The 17,104-nt window shown below is 42.3% G+C and overlaps 1 protein-coding gene and 1 long non-coding RNA gene across 4 annotated transcripts in view; one reads left to right on the top strand and one right to left on the bottom strand.

Annotated features, from left to right (window-relative positions):
• The first annotated feature begins 2,588 nt into the window (after nt 1-2,588).
• LOC121540465 lies at nt 2,589-5,337 on the top strand. Its single transcript, XR_005995499.2, has 3 exons — nt 2,589-2,676; nt 2,795-2,896; nt 5,189-5,337. It is a non-coding gene; the product is annotated as an uncharacterized LOC121540465 (long non-coding RNA).
• Nucleotides 5,338-5,483: 146 nt separating this feature from the next.
• LOC121540464 (G-protein-signaling modulator 2) overlaps nt 5,484-17,104 on the bottom strand; it is a 40,029-nt gene continuing 28,408 nt past the window's right edge. For all 3 annotated transcript variants that reach the window (XM_041849347.2, XM_041849346.2, XM_041849348.2), the window contains exons 4-14: nt 16,746-16,885; nt 16,406-16,529; nt 11,965-12,080; nt 11,539-11,694; nt 11,208-11,316; nt 10,717-10,888; nt 10,226-10,302; nt 9,793-9,990; nt 7,777-7,939; nt 7,311-7,546; nt 5,484-7,076 (exon numbers count right to left, since the gene is read on the bottom strand). In XM_041849347.2, the coding sequence (XP_041705281.1) occupies nt 6,891-7,076; nt 7,311-7,546; nt 7,777-7,939; nt 9,793-9,990; nt 10,226-10,302; nt 10,717-10,888; nt 11,208-11,316; nt 11,539-11,694; nt 11,965-12,080; nt 16,406-16,529; nt 16,746-16,885 (1,677 nt within the window). In that variant the 3' untranslated portion in view covers nt 5,484-6,890. The remainder of the gene's footprint in view (nt 7,077-7,310; nt 7,547-7,776; nt 7,940-9,792; nt 9,991-10,225; nt 10,303-10,716; nt 10,889-11,207; nt 11,317-11,538; nt 11,695-11,964; nt 12,081-16,405; nt 16,530-16,745; nt 16,886-17,104) is intronic.

Raw genomic sequence — 17,104 nt, 5'->3', positions numbered from 1 at the left:
GTGAGCCATGACCAGCCTTTCAAAGCATTTCATGCTACAGATGTGAGTGCTACGGGATGATAATAATTTAGACAGATTACCTTGTGGTCCTCTGTAGCTCAGCTGGTAGAGCACGGCGCTTGTAACGCCAAGGTAGTGGGTTCGATCCCCGGGACCACCCATACACAAAAAAAAATTATGCACACATGACTGTAAGTCGCTTTGGATAAAAGCGTCTGCTAAATGGCATATTATTATTATATTATTGGTGTTCTTGGGCACAGGGAATATGGTGGTCTGCTTGAAACATGTAGCGATTACAGACTGGGTCAGGGAGAGATTGAAAATGTCAGTGAAGACACTTGCCAGCTGGTCAGTGCATGCTCTGAGTATGCGTCCTGGTAATCTGTCTGCAGCCTTGTGAATGTTAACCTATTTAAAGGTCTTACTCACATCAGGTACGGAGAGCGTGATCACACGGTCGTCCTGAACAGCAGGTGCTCTCACACATGGTTCAGTGTTGCTTGCCTCAATGCGAGCATAGAAGGCATTTAGCTCATCTGGTAGGCTCAAGATAGGTTGCAAGCCCTACCACATCCGACGAGCGTCAGAGACAGTGTAGTAGGATTCAATCTTAGTCCTGTATTGACGCGTTGCCTGTTTGATGGAGGGCGTAGCGGGATTTATTATAAGTGTCCGGTTTAGTGTCCCGCTCATTGAAAGCGGCAACTCTAGCCTTTAGCTCAGTGCTGATGTTGCCTGTAATCCATGGCTTCTGGTTTGGATATATACGGTTACTGTTGGTGCATCGTCGATGCACTTATTAGACATTAGGTAAAACGGATTTCAGTTTTCCTGCATTAAAATTACTGGCCACTAAGAGCGCCACCTCTGGATTAGCATTTTCTTGTTTAATTATCAGCTCGTTGAGTGTGGTCTTAGTGCCAACATCGGTTTGTGGTGGTAAATAGACAGCTACGAAAAATATACATGAAAACTCTCTTGGTAAATAGTATGGTCTACAGCTTATCATGAGGTATTCTAACTCAGGCGAGCAGAACCTTGAGACTTCCTTAATGTTAGAGATCGCGCACAAGCTGTTGTTAAAAAAGAGACACACACCACTCCCCTTGAGCTTACCCGACGGTGCGGTTCTGTCCTGCCGATGCATAGAAAAACCAGCTTTTATCCATGTCCTTGTTCAGTCAAGTTTACGAGAAACATAGGATATTACAGTTCTTCAGGTCCCGTTGATAGGATAGTCTCGAACGGAGCTCGTCCAGTTTGTTCTCCAGTGACTGTATATTCACCAATAGAATAGAGGGTAGAGACGGATAATTTACTACTCGTTGCCATATTTTCATCAGGTTACCCGCACGTCAGCTTTTATATCGCCATTTCTTTCCCTTCAGAGTGTCAGGGATTAGGGCCTGGTCCGGGGTGAGCAATATGTCCTGTGCCGCTGACTCATTGAACTAGAAATCTTCATCCAAATCGAGGTTAGTGATCGCTGTTCTGATGTCCAGAAGCTCTTTTCGGGAAACATTATGTACATTTCTTTCAAGATTAGAGCAAAAAAACACACAAAATAGCAGAATTGGTCAGGAGCCCGTAAAACGGACGCTATACATTCCAGAGCCATTCTCAGGCCATAAATCTACAGACAGCCAGACACAGAGAGCTGCCAAACTGCTATGTCTTTGAAGTCACGGTATGCCATCTGACTTCAGGCTGTTTGTCTACTTCACTTAACCTATTAGCTAGGCAGATTGCATTCAGATTCCCAGTATGACAGTATGTTTTCTGTGTTAGAAGTTTGTTCCCATTTTAAAAATGTATCCTTTTGGATTTCACTGTATTTCAAAGTCGGTTAAGAACTATCCATTGCTCTTTGACTGTCTCATCATTGTAACAAGCATCACCTCCCTCACTCTGCACATGCTCTGTGCTCAACAGGATTCAACTTCAGTTTGTAAGTCTACTGATATGATTACAAGAAAGTAATATCTTCTTTTACACTATGCTATAGCATCATGGTAAACACAAAGGCACAATGTGTATACTGTCTCTGTTTATGCATAATGATTAGACTTTTTCTTTTAGGAGTCTTATAGGATCATTTTACAACGGGTTGGTCAAAACAAGCATTGTGATTGGTTGAGACGTGTTCTAAGCCAAAAACCTGTTTAACACAGGTTAGCCTACGATGCAAAAATGAACATCTTGTTTTCTGTTCCATCTGAGAAATTCCTGCTCATCCAGTGTCCTATCAGCTCAGCCAGCCAATCAATTAACTTGCTCTCCACTGGAAAAAGCATCTAGACATGATTCCCCCTTGCTTCTAGCCTAACATTTGGTTTGCAACAACAGGGGGTTGTACAAACGTTGCTGTCTGTCTCTCGACATCTGCAACATTGTTTCGATCTCCAATTGACAATTAACGTGTCATGACGAAACTTACATCTTTTCTCAACCAGTCGACATCATGAATCAGCATAATTTTTATGGATATATACAAAGAAATGTCTGTGTCTGTGTAATCCTTTGTTTATGTAAACCTGTCTGTGTGATATGACAGGAGTACACAGTCTGGTCCGCCACAGAGAGGATGTTCCATGGTCAGATAGACTGGAGTTTCTAAAAGGCTGGTATATCCTCATCATCTGCTCCATTTAAAAAATAGAAATCCAGACAAAGGTAAAGTTTTGTACTGTATGTGTGTGTGACTTCATTAGCCTTCACACATGACATAAATATGATTTGTTTAATTTGTGGTGGCAGCATTTTAGTTTGTCTTTGTGCTTTCCCCCATTAGATTATGACCAATTACGATGTCTGCAGTATCTTTCTTGGGACAGGCACAATGCTCGTTTCGATGGGAGTCATACACTACATGGGCTACTTCAAGAGATACAATGTAAGAAACTTGTTGAATTCAACACTTGATGCTTCACACAAGCCATATTACTTAGTTTTAAGTGGAATACTTGATAAATTCCACCGGAATTCCATTGATCTGTGTATTGTGTTTGGGTATTCCTAGATTCTCACTCTGACCCTGAGAGCAGAGTTTCGTTTCATCGGTTGTACCAGAATCATCTACCTGGGGTACTGTTTCTGTGGCTGGATCGTACTCGGGCCCTACCACGAGAAAGTAGATAAAACAGGGATTGAACCCACAACCTTCATGTGCTTTGTGTTTGGAGTGTTATCACTCAACAACATAGGTGCAGGAATTTTTCTACATCAAAAGGAGGCTATAACTGGAAACGTTTTTATTTTGTTGTTAATTTCGGAACTTGAACACAGTATCAGAGTGCCTGTTCTCCTTGATCAACGGAGATGACATGTATCCTATTTTCAAGGACATGCAGCGGATGAGTTACTTGGTGTGGCTGTTCAGCATAGTACAGTCGTGGTCAAAAGTTTTGAGAATGACACAAGTATTGGTCTTCTCAAAGTTCGCCGTTTCAGTGTTATGACATATTTTTGGTATACTGAAGTATAATTACAAGCATTCTATAAGTGTCAAAGGCTTTTATTGACAATTACATTAAGTTTATGCAAAGAGTCAATATTTGCAGTGTTGACCCTTCTTTTTCAAGACCTCTGCAATCCGCCCTGGCATGCTGTCAATTAACTTCTGGGCTACATCCTGACTGATGGCAGCCCATTCTTGCATAATCAATGCTTGGAGTTTGTCAGAATTTGTGGATTTTTGAGGCCACCTCAAGAGGCGGGTGGCCTCTTGAGGATCGACCAAAAGTTCTCAATGGGATTAAGGTCTGGGGAGTTTCCTGGCCATGGACCCAAAATGTCTATGTTTTGTTCCCCGAGCCACTTAGTTATCACTTTTGCCTTATGGCAAGGTGCTCCATCATGCTGGAAAAGGCATTGGTCGTCACCAAACTGTTCTTGGATGGTTGGGAGAAGTTGCTCTCGGAGGATGTGTTGGTACCATTCTTTATTCATGGTTGTGTTCTTAGGCAAAATTGTGAGTGAGCCCACTCCCTTGGCTGAGAAGCAACCCCACACATGAATGGTCTCAGGATGCTTTACTGTTGGCATGAGACAGGACTGATGGTAGCGCTCACCTTGTCTTCTCCAGACAAGGTGTTTTCCGGATGCCCCAAACAATCGGAAAGGGGATTCATCAGAGAAAATGACTTTACCCCAGTCCTCAGCAGTCCAATCCCTGTACCTTTTGCAGAATATCAGTCTGTCCCTGATGTTTTTCCTGAAGAGAAGTGGCTTCTTTGCTGCCCTTCTTGACACCAGGCCATCCTCCAAAAGTCTTCGCCTCACTGTGCGTGCAGATGCACTCACACCTGCCTGCTGCCATTCCTGAGCAAGCTCTGCACTGGTGGTGCCCCGATCCCGCAGCTGAACAAACTTTAGGAGACAGTCCTGGTGCTTTCTGGACTTTCTTGGGCGCCCTGACGCCTTCTTCACAACAATTGAACCTCTCTCCTTGAAGTTCTTGATGATCCGATAAATGGTTGATTTAGGTGCAATCTTACTAGCAGCAATATCCTTGCCTGTGAAGCCCTTTTTGTGCAAAGCAATGATGACGGCACGTGTTTCCTTGCAGGTAACCATGGCTAACAGAGGAAGAACAATGATTTCAAGCACCACCCTCCTTTTAAAGCTTCCAGTCTGCTATTCTAACTCAATCCGCATGACAGAGTGTTCTCCAGCCTTGTCCTCGTCAACACTCTCACCTGTGTTAATGAGATAATCACTGACATGATGGCAGCTGGTCCTTTTGTGGCAGGGCTGAAATGCAGTGGAAATGTTTTTTGGGGATTAACTTCATTTTCATGGCAAAGAGGGACTTTGCAATTAATCTGATCACTCTTCATGACATTCTGGAGTATATGCAAATTGCCATCATCAAAACTGAGGCAGCAGACTTTGTGAAAATTAGAATTTGCGTCATTCTCAAAACTTTTGACCACAACTGTATACCTCTACACCTTCATCTCCCTCTTCATCGCCGATACCTACGACACCATCAAGGTTATGATGCATTATAGGCAGTGCGTATCTAGCCAGCAGACATGAATCCTTACCCAAACTTCAACTGATTTCTAAACCTAATGTTTTGATCTACTGTTATTACATTTCACTCGTGTTCTTTCTTTTTTACAATTCTTCTTTCTAGTCAAAATATTCATAATCAGAAAAATCCTCCTTGTTTGTCTTACAGCAGCAGGAGTGGAGCCTATTGTCGGCGCTGCCTGCGTTCATGTCGAAGTGCAAAGACCTGCTCACCTCAGGACGCTACCAAGTCAAGGGCTCCTGTACCTGCTCCTCCATAACCAGCTGCTTCCCCAAGTGAGACCAACCTGAGTGACATCACAGTGGTCAGAGGTTACCTGTTAAATTGTTTTTTGTCCGATTCTAGAACTCTGGACCACAACAGAACCAGGGTTGGGGTCAACTCCATTTAAATTCAGAAAGTATTCAGAAACTGAAATTGCAAAAGAGTTTATTTGAGGAACCAAGGCTTGAACACAGGTTATGTGAAGTGACACGTTCTTTCAGTTCAAAAATCAACCAATGTAACTTTTAACTAACCTCTAAAAAGTGTTGTTTTCCCCCTCAGATGTAATGACTCACGAGAAAGACTGAGCTCTGAATCAATAGACTGAGCCATAGCGGACCTTTATCTGTCTCCTAAAGTTAGAGATTAGTAAGAAACCTTACAATGTACATAACCATGACCAGCACTTTACTATATGGTTTAGCCCTGCAGAACTTTGTTATTGCCCTGGACTTCTAGACCACCTGCCAACTCTCTATGCAGTAGCATCGAGCCTGAGGACGAGGTAGGACCTGTTATGAATAGTCACTGTGTAAGATGCCTGATCAAATTTACAGAAGTTGATGACCACATGATGATATGCACTGATGAACGTTACTGATATGCACCAGCTTTATATGTGAGATGATTATTTGAATGTACTGTAAACATTAAATTGTGAATTGTTCAAAGACTTTGCTCCATTCATTCGATCAATGTTGCCTTAAGTCCCTTTTCCATAAACATATTTTTCCAGAGCCCAGTAGATTGTAACTTTTTAGCTGGCGTTCCAAATACATTTTGCATCTAGTCATGAGCAAGCATTGAATCAGAGTGGATAAGGATACTGGAAACAGATAAGGAAATGCAACTTATTTTCTGTTAAAATTAGGATTTATTTCTCTAAGGACAGCATAAACTGGAAGTAAAAAACATAGCTGACCTGTACAATTTCTTTTTTGCTCATCATATTTTTAAACTCTTCTATCAACATAAGCGTATATGTCACAGAATGTACATTTCATTAAAAGGTGTTTATGACATGTCTGGTAAATTGGTGCCAGAGTTCATTGCACTGTTTTGTTCTTCACATACTGAGAACAGCTGAAAGGATCTCCGTCATCATATCAATAAAAAAAATTAAATCTCTGCCAGAATAACATTTCTGTACAGTAATAGAAAGTGTCAACTCAAACACTATGTAAAGAAATAAAAAATGCAAACATTTCAGCAGGAGTCAAGTTCATATCGCTTCATCCAACTCGAATCTGGTGATTCTAGAGTAGTGTGGGAGCTCAGTTCATGTTTCCCTGCAGAGAAGACTGTCCACTAATCCATTGAGAGTTGTGTGGAGTTGGAGACACATGTTGACTGTCTGGGCCCGTCGTGAATGAATACTGTCGTGAATGTCTGGCAGAGGTTAATTGGGTTCACAGGGTAGATACATTTTCGGCTGTGGTAGAGGAAACCCTGTGATGATTGCATCAGTCTGTTGAGGAGCTCATGCTTGGGCAGGTAGAAGTGGGATAGAGTCAGTCTGGTCCAGGCTGTGAGGAGTTCAGGGCTGAGCTGAAGTTAGAAGATAGGTAGGTAGACATATAGGGCATCAGTCTGGGCAGGGCTGGCTAGGGACAGAGTCAGAGCTGGGGGGTAGTGGTAACGGGACCCGCTGCTCGTCCATCCTGTTGACCTGGGATCGCAGAATGAGGCTGAAGAAGTCCTCGTCTGGGACAGTAGGACCCCTAGTGGGGGGAGGGGGTGCTGCACACCGCTGGTCATTCAATCTAGAACCCTACACAGGCACATCGGAACAGACCAGATTGTGATCTCAAATCAACAGTGTCAGTAAAATGTCTGATATATAGTATTTTTCAATAAATATGGTCCATGAGTTACAATTAATCATCTTTACAATAGGTACTAATTCAGTATGTAAGCAAATTAGGCTTTTACTAACTTCTGACTAATAGTCAAGTCATTTTCAGTAAACCAGCTAAAATAGGCTACTGTAGGCTGTCTTGATTACCTGGCACTTGACTAGCATGTCAAAGAAAACGTCGTCAGCCTGAGGCTGGTCAGCACTGGTCATCAGAGGACTGAGCATGGTGGGGGGGCTGAGGGGCTGATCAGAGGTGCAGAGACGTAGACCGGGGAAGCTGCTGCCCACGCTGACTCTCTGCTCGTCCAGCCGACGGCCCTGGGAGCTGGCCAGCAGGTCCCGGATATGCCCAGGCTCCGGGTTGGCCTTGCACGCGGAAGTAGCTACAAGAGGTGGAAGAGGACAGGGAGGTGAGGAAGGGGTTTCAGTTTAGCCTGAAAGCTACATCTCCTTCGCCAAAGCAATCTTTTTAAAATGTGTATTATGCCTTACTTATTATGAATAGGATAAGGAAGGTACGCACAGGCAAGTCATCGGACTACGCGTAGGTCACAAAGTGCCAACAAGGCACATTGGTAGACATGGCATGCAGAGGGAGGCGGGGCTAACTTACATTTCCTCATGGCTACGGGCGGGGTGGTACAGAGAGAGAAGGGGTCGGTGAGACTGCTCTGGCCGTCCAATAAGGAGCATCTTTGGTCGTCCATTCTGCTGCCCTGGAAACGACTGAGGAGGTCGAAGAAGCCTTCGCCACCCAGAGTGTCAGAACCTCCAATCTACAAGAGAAAAGATGCACAAAACACCCACTAAAACAACCAGCAAAGTCTCATATAACCATAAAAAAGGCTATCATTACAAAGACAAGAACGTTACAATAGACTGCACAACATGCCCAACCTCTATGTTATCTACTGTAGAAAAACCCCAGTAGGCTGTTGAACCCGTAGGAATATATTTAAAATAATAGCAATAGACCAATTACAGTGGGGAAAAAAAGTATTTAGTCAGCCACCAATTGTGCAAGTTCTCCCACTTAAAAAGATGAGAGAGGCCTGTAATTTTCATCATAGGTACACGTCAACTATGACAGACAAAATGAGAAAAAAAAATCCAGAAAATCACATTGTAGGATTTTTAATGAATTTATTTGCAAATTATGGTGGAAAATAAGTATTTGGTCAATAACAAAAGTTTCTCAATACTTTGTTATATACCCTTTGTTGGCAATGACACAGGTCAAACGTTTTCTGTAAGTCTTCACACACTGTTGCTGGTATTTTGGCCCATTCCTCCATGCAGATCTCCTCTAGAGCAGTGATGTTTTGGGGCTGTCGCTGGGCAAGACGGACTTTCAACTCCCTCCAAAGATTTTCTATGGGGTTGAGATCTGGAGACTGGCTAGGCCACTCCAGGACCTTGAAATGCTTCTTACGAAGCCACTCCTTCGTTGCCCGGGCGGTGTGTTTGGGATCATTGTCATGCTGAAAGACCCAGCCACGTTTAATCTTCAATGCCCTTGCTGATGGAAGGAGGTTTTCACTCAAAATCTCACGATACATGGCCCCATTCATTCTTTCCTTTACATGGATCAGTCGTCCTGGTCCCTTTGCAGAAAAACAGCCCCAAAGCATGATGTTTCCACCCCCATGCTTCACAGTAGGTATGGTGTTCTTTGGATGCAACTCAGCATTCTTTGTCCTCCAAACACGACGAGTTGAGTTTTTACCAAAAAGTTCTATTTTGGTTTCATCTGACCATATGACATTCTCCCAATCCTCTTCTGGATCATCCAAATGCACTCTAGCAAACTTCAGACGGGCCTGGACATGTACTGGCTTAAGCAGGGGGACACGTCTTGCACTGCAGGATTTGAGTCCCTGGCGGCGTAGTGTGTTACTGATGGTAGGCTTTGTTACTTTGGTCCCAGCTCTCTGCAGGTCATTCACTAGGTCCCCCGTGTGGTTCTGGGATTTTTGCTCACCGTTCTTGTGATCATTTTGACCCCACGGGGTGAGATCTTGCGTGGAGCCCCAGATCGAGGGAGATTATCAGTGGTCTTGTATGTCTTCCATTTCCTATTAATTGCTCCCACAGTTGATTTCTTCAAACCAAGCTGCTTACCTATTGCAGTTTCAGTCTTCCCAGCCTGGTGCAGGTCTACAATTTTGTTTCTGGTGTCCTTTGACAGCTCTTTGGTCTTGGCCATAGTGGAGTTTGGAGTGTGACTGTTTGAGGTTGTGGACAGGTGTCTTTTATACTGATAACAAGTTCAAACAGGTGCCATTAATACAGGTAACGAGTGGAGGACAGAGGAGCCTCTTAAAGAAGAAGTTACAGGTCTGTGAGAGCCAGAAATGTTGCTTGTTTGTAGGTGCCCAAATACTTATTTTCCACCATAATTTGCAAATAAATTCATTAAAAATCCTACAATGTGATTTTCTGGAGAGAAAAAATCTCAATTTGTCTGTCATAGTTGACGTGTACCTATGATGAAAATTACAGGCCTCTCTCATCTTTTTAAGTGGGAGAACTTGCGCAATTGGTGGCTGACTAAATACTTTTTTCTCCCACTGTATATGATTTATATGATTACACTACTATGTAGGCTTATCTCTACGGTTGAAGCTACCTTGGCTTCTGACTTCTGTGTGTCCATCTCTGGGGCTGTGGGTTTGTTGCTGGTGTCCTGGAGGACTCCGTCTCTGGTAGGAGAGCTGTGCTTCTTGTGTTTCTTCCCTCTGAGCCGGTTGATAAAGAACAGCTTGGAGGTGGCCTTGGCCATGCTGGATTTAGGGTTAGGAGGCCTGAACACGACTTCGTCCCAGTTCTGTTGTAAGGGCAGTACATGATGACAAAAGTACTGGTACATGAAAAGAAACATGGATGATAGGGGAGTGATAGGTGGTGTGTGTAGGCAGTTTAGTTGAGACGTCACCAATACTATATAATATCAATCAATAAAAACGAAATGTACATAAATCAATACAATAGTAACATTACGGATAAGGGATATTTCTGCTCATAAGCTTATGTAAATGTGTTAATATGCATGTGTACTGTACCTCTACAGTTTTTTCAGGACTAAGCCCTATCAGCTCCAAGTTCTCTATACTGTTCCTCCTTCCTTCTGACTTAATGCCTGAAACGAACATATCAGAAGTCGGTATGGGTGCCATATGCATCTACTCCCATTTGTGTCACTTTGCCAGGCTTGCACCTGGACTGACTCCGGACTACAGATTTGTGTACGGTTCAGAATAATGAGTACAAATGGAATAATGTTTATTTATAATAATAATAATAATAATAATAATAATATTATTATTATTATTATTATATGCCATTTAGCAGACACTTTTATTCAAAGTGACTTACAGTACTGTGTGCATACATTTTCGCATGGGTGGCCCCAGTGGGAATCAAACCCACGATTGACATTGCAAGCACCATGCTCTACCAACTGAGCTACACAGGATCATATTTATTTACACTAAAATCAATAATCATAATAATAGTGTAGCATTGTTACAGGTAGGCCGGAAGGGACTTGTACCTGGTAAGGTGTTCTGCTTCCTGAGGTTCTCAGTCAGAACAGAGCTGTTGGTGTTAAAGTCGGAGCTGTTGTTGGTGTTGAGGCTTGAGCTTGGGTTCTGACCCAGAACCAGCAATAACTTCAGGTCTGACACGTTCATCCTGGCGGTTGCCTCGCCATTTTTGTCTCCAGTCTGGACCAAATACAGGATGAGAAGTGTATTATAGAAAAAAAACTGTGAGAACTGCATAAGAGGAACACAACTCGAACACAGCAGGGGAATCATCTGGCCATATAGAGAGTCCAGGTGTTGTTGTCCTCACCCCTCTCCTCGGTACCGGAAGAGATTGCCTCATTCATTTTATTCATTCAGAATTCCTAGAGTTGTGACTTATTGGATAATAACGAGCAGGTTATTACCATGTAGAAAGAGCTGTGACTAGATGACAGGTACTGATAACATGCATTAGATAGGGAAGTGGACTAAACATTGACCAGGCAGTAAAAAGCACCTCTTTGGATATCTCCAGATGTTTCTCAGCAAAGTGAATGGCCTCCTGATGATTCCCCAGGGCCTTGTGGGCATTTCCTAAACTCCAGCATGCTCTTCCCTCCCCGACCCTGAACAAACACAGAGGGACAGACAGAAGAGAGATTGAGTAATGCCAACTCAGAAAGTACACTTCTCTACTGTGAACACTTTGCATAAGCCTTTTGAACAATGTGTGTCTTGGGAAAAGATGAACATTGGTCTCTAGAGCCATCAGAGGACTCATAATTAAAGAAGATGGTCATGATCAAATTACGCTCGACAACCATAAGCAACCAAGTAAGCGTGTGTACCTGTCCTTGAGCTCCCGTGCGATGATGAGGTGTTTGAGGTGGTAGTCGATGGCTCTCTCGTAGTCCTGCAGCAGTGTGTAGGTGTTCCCCAGGCTGTAACAGGCCTGAGCCTCCACAGCCTTGTCCTTCAGCAGCCTGGCCAGCTGCAGAGTCCTCCTGGGGGGCAGAGGTCAAGGGTCAGAGGATGATAAGGAAGAGGTCACCAAAAACTAGTCTTGCTTGCCCCTAACTGTGGGGCTTTGGTAAGAGACTTCCAGAAACATCATATTCACTTATTATAATTTCCCCACAACCCTTTTCCCTTAATTGTTTTCTTCTTTCCCAAGTCCAAACATGCATGTCCTAACTGGGCAGTACAAGACAGGAGTGTCTGAAAATTCCTGGGCCTTTGATGGTCAATTGGTCTAAGGAAGTAAGTCCACTCACTTGTAATGTTCAGCTGCCACTCCAAACTGGCCCAAGAAGATGTAGGCGTTCCCTAGGTTACAGTAGGCCCTCCTCTCAGCCGCCCTGTCCCCAAACTCCTTAGCGATGAGGAGACGCTACAAAAACAAATCAAGGTCAGAGTGATGTTCTCGTTCTACTAAATAAAGAAACGAGAACATATAGTATCATAAAACAATATTCACACAGGCATCATGTATGTGATATATATACAGTGGGGAGAACAAGTATTTGATACACTGCCGATTTTGCAGGTTTTCCTACTTACAAAGCATGTAGAGGTCTGTAATTTTTATCATAGGTACACTTCAACTGTGAGAGACGGAATCTAAAACAAAAATCCAGAAAATCACATTGTATGATTTTTAAGTAATTAATTTGCATTTTATTGCATGACATAAGTATTTGATCACCTACCAACCAGTAAAAATTCCGGCACTCACAGACCTGTTAGTTTTTCTTTAAGAAGCCCTCCTGTTCTCAACTCATTACCTGTATTAACTGCACCTGGTTGAACTCGTTACCTGTATAAAAGACACCTGTCCACACACTCAATCAAACAAACAGACTCCAACCTATCCACAATGGTCAAGACCAGAGAGCTGTGTAAGGACATCAGGGATAAAATTGTAGACCTGCACAAGGCTGGGATGGGCTACAGGACAATAGGCAAGCAGCTTGGTGAGAAGGCAACAACTGTTGGCGCAATTATTAGAAAATGGAAGAAGTTCAAGATGACGGTCAATCACCCTCGGTCTGGGGCTCCATGCAAGATCTCACCTCGTGGGGCATCAATGTTCATGAGGAAGGTGAGGGATCAGCCCAGAACTACACGGCAGGACCTGGTCAATGACCTGAAGAGAGCTGGGACCACAGTCTCAAAGAAAACCATTAGTAACACACTACGCCGTCATGGATTAAAATCCTGCAGCGCACGGAAGGTCCCCCTGCTCAAGCCAGCGCATGTCAAGGCCCGTCTGAAGTTTGCCAATGACCATCTGGATGATCCAGTGGAGGAATGGGAGATGGTCATGTGGTCTGATGAGACAAAAATAGAGCTCTTTGGTCTAAACTCCACTTGCCGTGTTTGGAGGAAGAAGGATGAGTACAACCCCAAGAACACCATCCCAACCGTGAAGCATGGAGGTGGAAACATCATTCTTTGGGGATGCTTTTCTGCAAAGGGGACAGGACGACTGCACCGTATTGAGGGGAGGATGGATGGGGCCATGTGTCGCAAGATCTTGGCCAACAACCTCCTTCCCTCAGTAAGAGCATTGAAGATGGGTCGTGGCTGGGTCTTCCAGCATGACAACGACCCGAAACACACAGAAAGGGCAACTAAGGAGTGGCTCCGTAAGAAGCATCTCATGGTCCTGGAGTGGCCTAGCCAGTCTCCAGACCTGAACCCAATAGAACATCTTTGGAGGGAGCTGAAAGTCCGTATTGCCCAGCGACAGCCCCGAAACCTGAAGGATCTGGAGAAGGTCTGTATGGAGGAGTGGGCCAAAATCCCTGCTGCAGTGTGCAGAAACCTGGTCAAGACCTACAGGAAACGTATGATCTCTGTAATTGCAAACAAAGGTTTCTGTACCAAATATTAAGTTCTGCTTTTCTGATGTATCAAATACTTATGTCATACAATAAAATGCAAATTAATTACTTAAAAATCATACAATGTGATTTTCTGGATTTTTGTTTTAGATTTCGTCTCTCACAGTTGAAGTGTACCTATGATAAAAATTACAGACCTCTACATGCTTTGTAAGTAGGAAAACCTGCAAAATCGGCAGTGTATCAAATACTTGTTCTCCCCACTGTATATACAGTACCAGTCAAAAGTGTGGACACACCTACTCATTCAAGGGTTTTTCTTAATTTTTACTATTTTCTACATTGTAGAATAATAGTGAAGGCATCGAAACTATGAAATAACACATATGGAATCATGTAGTAACCAAAAAAGTGTTAAATCAAAATAATTTATATTTGAGATTCTTCAAAATAGCCACCCTTTGCCTTGATGACAGCTTTGCACAGTCTTGGCATTCTCTCAACCAGCTTCACCTGGATTGCTTTTCAAACAGTCTTGAAGGAGTTCCCACATATGCTGAGCACTTGTTGGCTGCTTTTCCTTCACTCTGCTGTCCGACTCATCCCAAACCATCTCAATTGGGTTGAGGTCGGGGGATTGTGGAGGCCAGCTCATCTGATGCATCACTCCATCACTCTCCTTCTTGGTAAAATAGCCCTTCCACAGCCTGGAGGTGTGTTGGGTCATTGTCCTGTTGAAAATCAAATGACAGTCCCACTAAGCCCAAACCAGATGGGATGCCATATCGCTGCAGAATGCTGTGGTAGCCATGCTGGTTAAGTGTGCCTTGAATTCTAAATAAAATCACAGACAGTGTCACCAGCAAAGCACTCCCACACCATAACACCTCCTCCTCCATGCTTTATGGTGGGAACTACACATGCGGAGATAATCCGTTCACCCACACTGTCTCACAAAGACATGGCGGTTGGAACTAAAAATAAAAAAATTGGACTCGAGACCAAAGGACAAATTTCCACAGTCTAATGTCCATTGCTTGTGTTTCTTGGCCTAAGCAGGTCTCTTCTTATTATTGGTGTCCTTTAGTAGTGGTTTCTTTGCAGCAATTCGACCATGAAGGCCTGAAACACATAGTTCCATCTGAACAGTTGATATTGAGATGTGTCTGTGACTTGAACTCTGAAGCATTTATTTGGGCTGCAATTTTTGAGGCTGGTAACTCTAATGAACCTATCCTCTGCAGCAGAGGTAACGATGGGTCTTCCATTCCTGTGGTGGTCCTCATGAGAGCCAGTTTCATCATAGCGCTTGATGGTTTTTGCGACTGCACTTGAAGAAACTGTCAAAGTTCTTGAAATGTTCCGTATTGACTGACCTTCATGTCTTAAAGTAATGATGGACTGTCGTTTCTCTTTGCTTATTTGAGCTGTTCTTACCATAATATGGACTTAGTATTTTACCAAATAGGGCTATCTTCTGTATACCCCCCCCTTGTCACAACACAACTGATTGTCTCAAACGCGTTAAGGGAAAAAAAATCCACACATTAACTTTTAAGAAGGCACACCTGTTAATTGAAATGCATTCCAGGTGACTACCTCATGAAGCTGGTTGAGAGAATTCCAAGAGTGTGCAAAGCTGTCATCAAGGCAAAGGGTGGCTATTTGAAGAACATATATTTTGTTTTGTTTGACACTTTTTTGGTTACTACATGATTCCATATGTGTTATTTCATAGTTTTGATGTCTTCACTATTATTCTACAATGTAGAACATGGTAAAAATAAAGAAAAACCCTTGAATGACTAGGTGTGTCCAAACTTTTGACTGGTAGTGTGTGTGTGTGTATATATATATATATATATATATATATATATATATATATATATATACACATACATACATACATACATACATACATACATACATACATACATACATACATACATACATACATACATACATACATACATACATACATACATACATACATACATACATACATACATACATACATACATACATACATTACATACATACATACATACATACATACATACATACATACATACATACATACATACATACATACATACATACATACATACATACATACATACATACATACATACATACATACATACATACATACATACATACATACATACATACATACATACATACATACATACATACATACATACATACATACATACATACATACATACATACATACATACATACATACATACATACATACATACATACATACATACATACATACATACATACATACATACATACATACATACATACATACATACATACATACATACATACATACATACATACATACATACATACATACATACATACATACATACATACATACATACATACATACATACATACATACATACATACATACATACATACATACATACATACATACATACATACATACATACATACATACATACATACATACATACATACATACATACATACATACATACATACATACATACATACATACACACACACACACACAAACATATATGTATATATTATATATGTATATATTCTCTCACTGTTCAAATAAACCTACCATTAAAATTATAGACTGATCATTTCTTTGTCAGTGGGCAAACGTACAAAATCAGCAGGGGATCAAATACTTTTTTCCCCTCACTATGTGTGTGTGTGTGTGTGTGTGTGTGTGTGTGTGTGTGTGTGTGTGTGTGTGTGTATGTATGTATGTATGTATATATACATACATACATACATACATACATACATACATACATATATAAATAACCCTGATAGTCATGTACTAAGACTTGTGATGCCACTAAATTAGGGTATGTACCTGTTCATGGGCCACCACAGTTTTCTGGAAGTTTCCGAGCAGATAGTATGTGTTACCTAGGTTACCATAGGTTCGTCCCTGTGCTGCCCGATCCCCCAAGTCCTTCACAATGGACAGGTTGAATCTATACAATAAACAGAGACAAAAAAAAGTACATAAATAGGTAACACAATCACCAAAAGTAATTTATTCATAGACTGCGATTTACTCTCACTTAGTTATTTTTCAGCAGACTCCATCATAGAAAGTATTAAAAGGTAACAGACATTCACAAAAGTAATATTTATTCACCATTACAGCATAGGCGGACTCTATTTTAGAAACCCACTGATTAACTCACTCGTAATACTCTGTGGCTTTGATCAGCGCGAACTTGGCCTCCTCTGGGATTTCTCCTGGCTCCGCTCCAGTCCAGCAGATGCTCTTCCCCTTGGAGTAGTAAACGTTGCCGAAATTATACAGCGCTCGGGCCTGCCCAACCTACACACACACACACACACACCACCAGCATTTCACAGACCAACACAACCAACGTTGTAAATACTTGTCCAGCACACAAACAGAAGGTCGGGTGTCAAACTATTCTAGACATCAGCACATAATTATTCATCAGTTATTCTAGCTCCCCAACTATTCAACAGTGGAAGAACAAACTCCCTGTTATGGCCACAACCAGTGGTCACCAGCCCTAGTCCTGGA

This window comes from Coregonus clupeaformis, unplaced genomic scaffold, assembly GCF_020615455.1.
Source record: "Coregonus clupeaformis isolate EN_2021a unplaced genomic scaffold, ASM2061545v1 scaf0127, whole genome shotgun sequence".
Classification (NCBI taxonomy): Eukaryota; Metazoa; Chordata; class Actinopteri; order Salmoniformes; family Salmonidae; genus Coregonus; species Coregonus clupeaformis.
The sequence above is the reverse complement of the archived record's forward strand: the minus strand, read 5'-3'. Positions and strand labels throughout refer to the sequence as shown.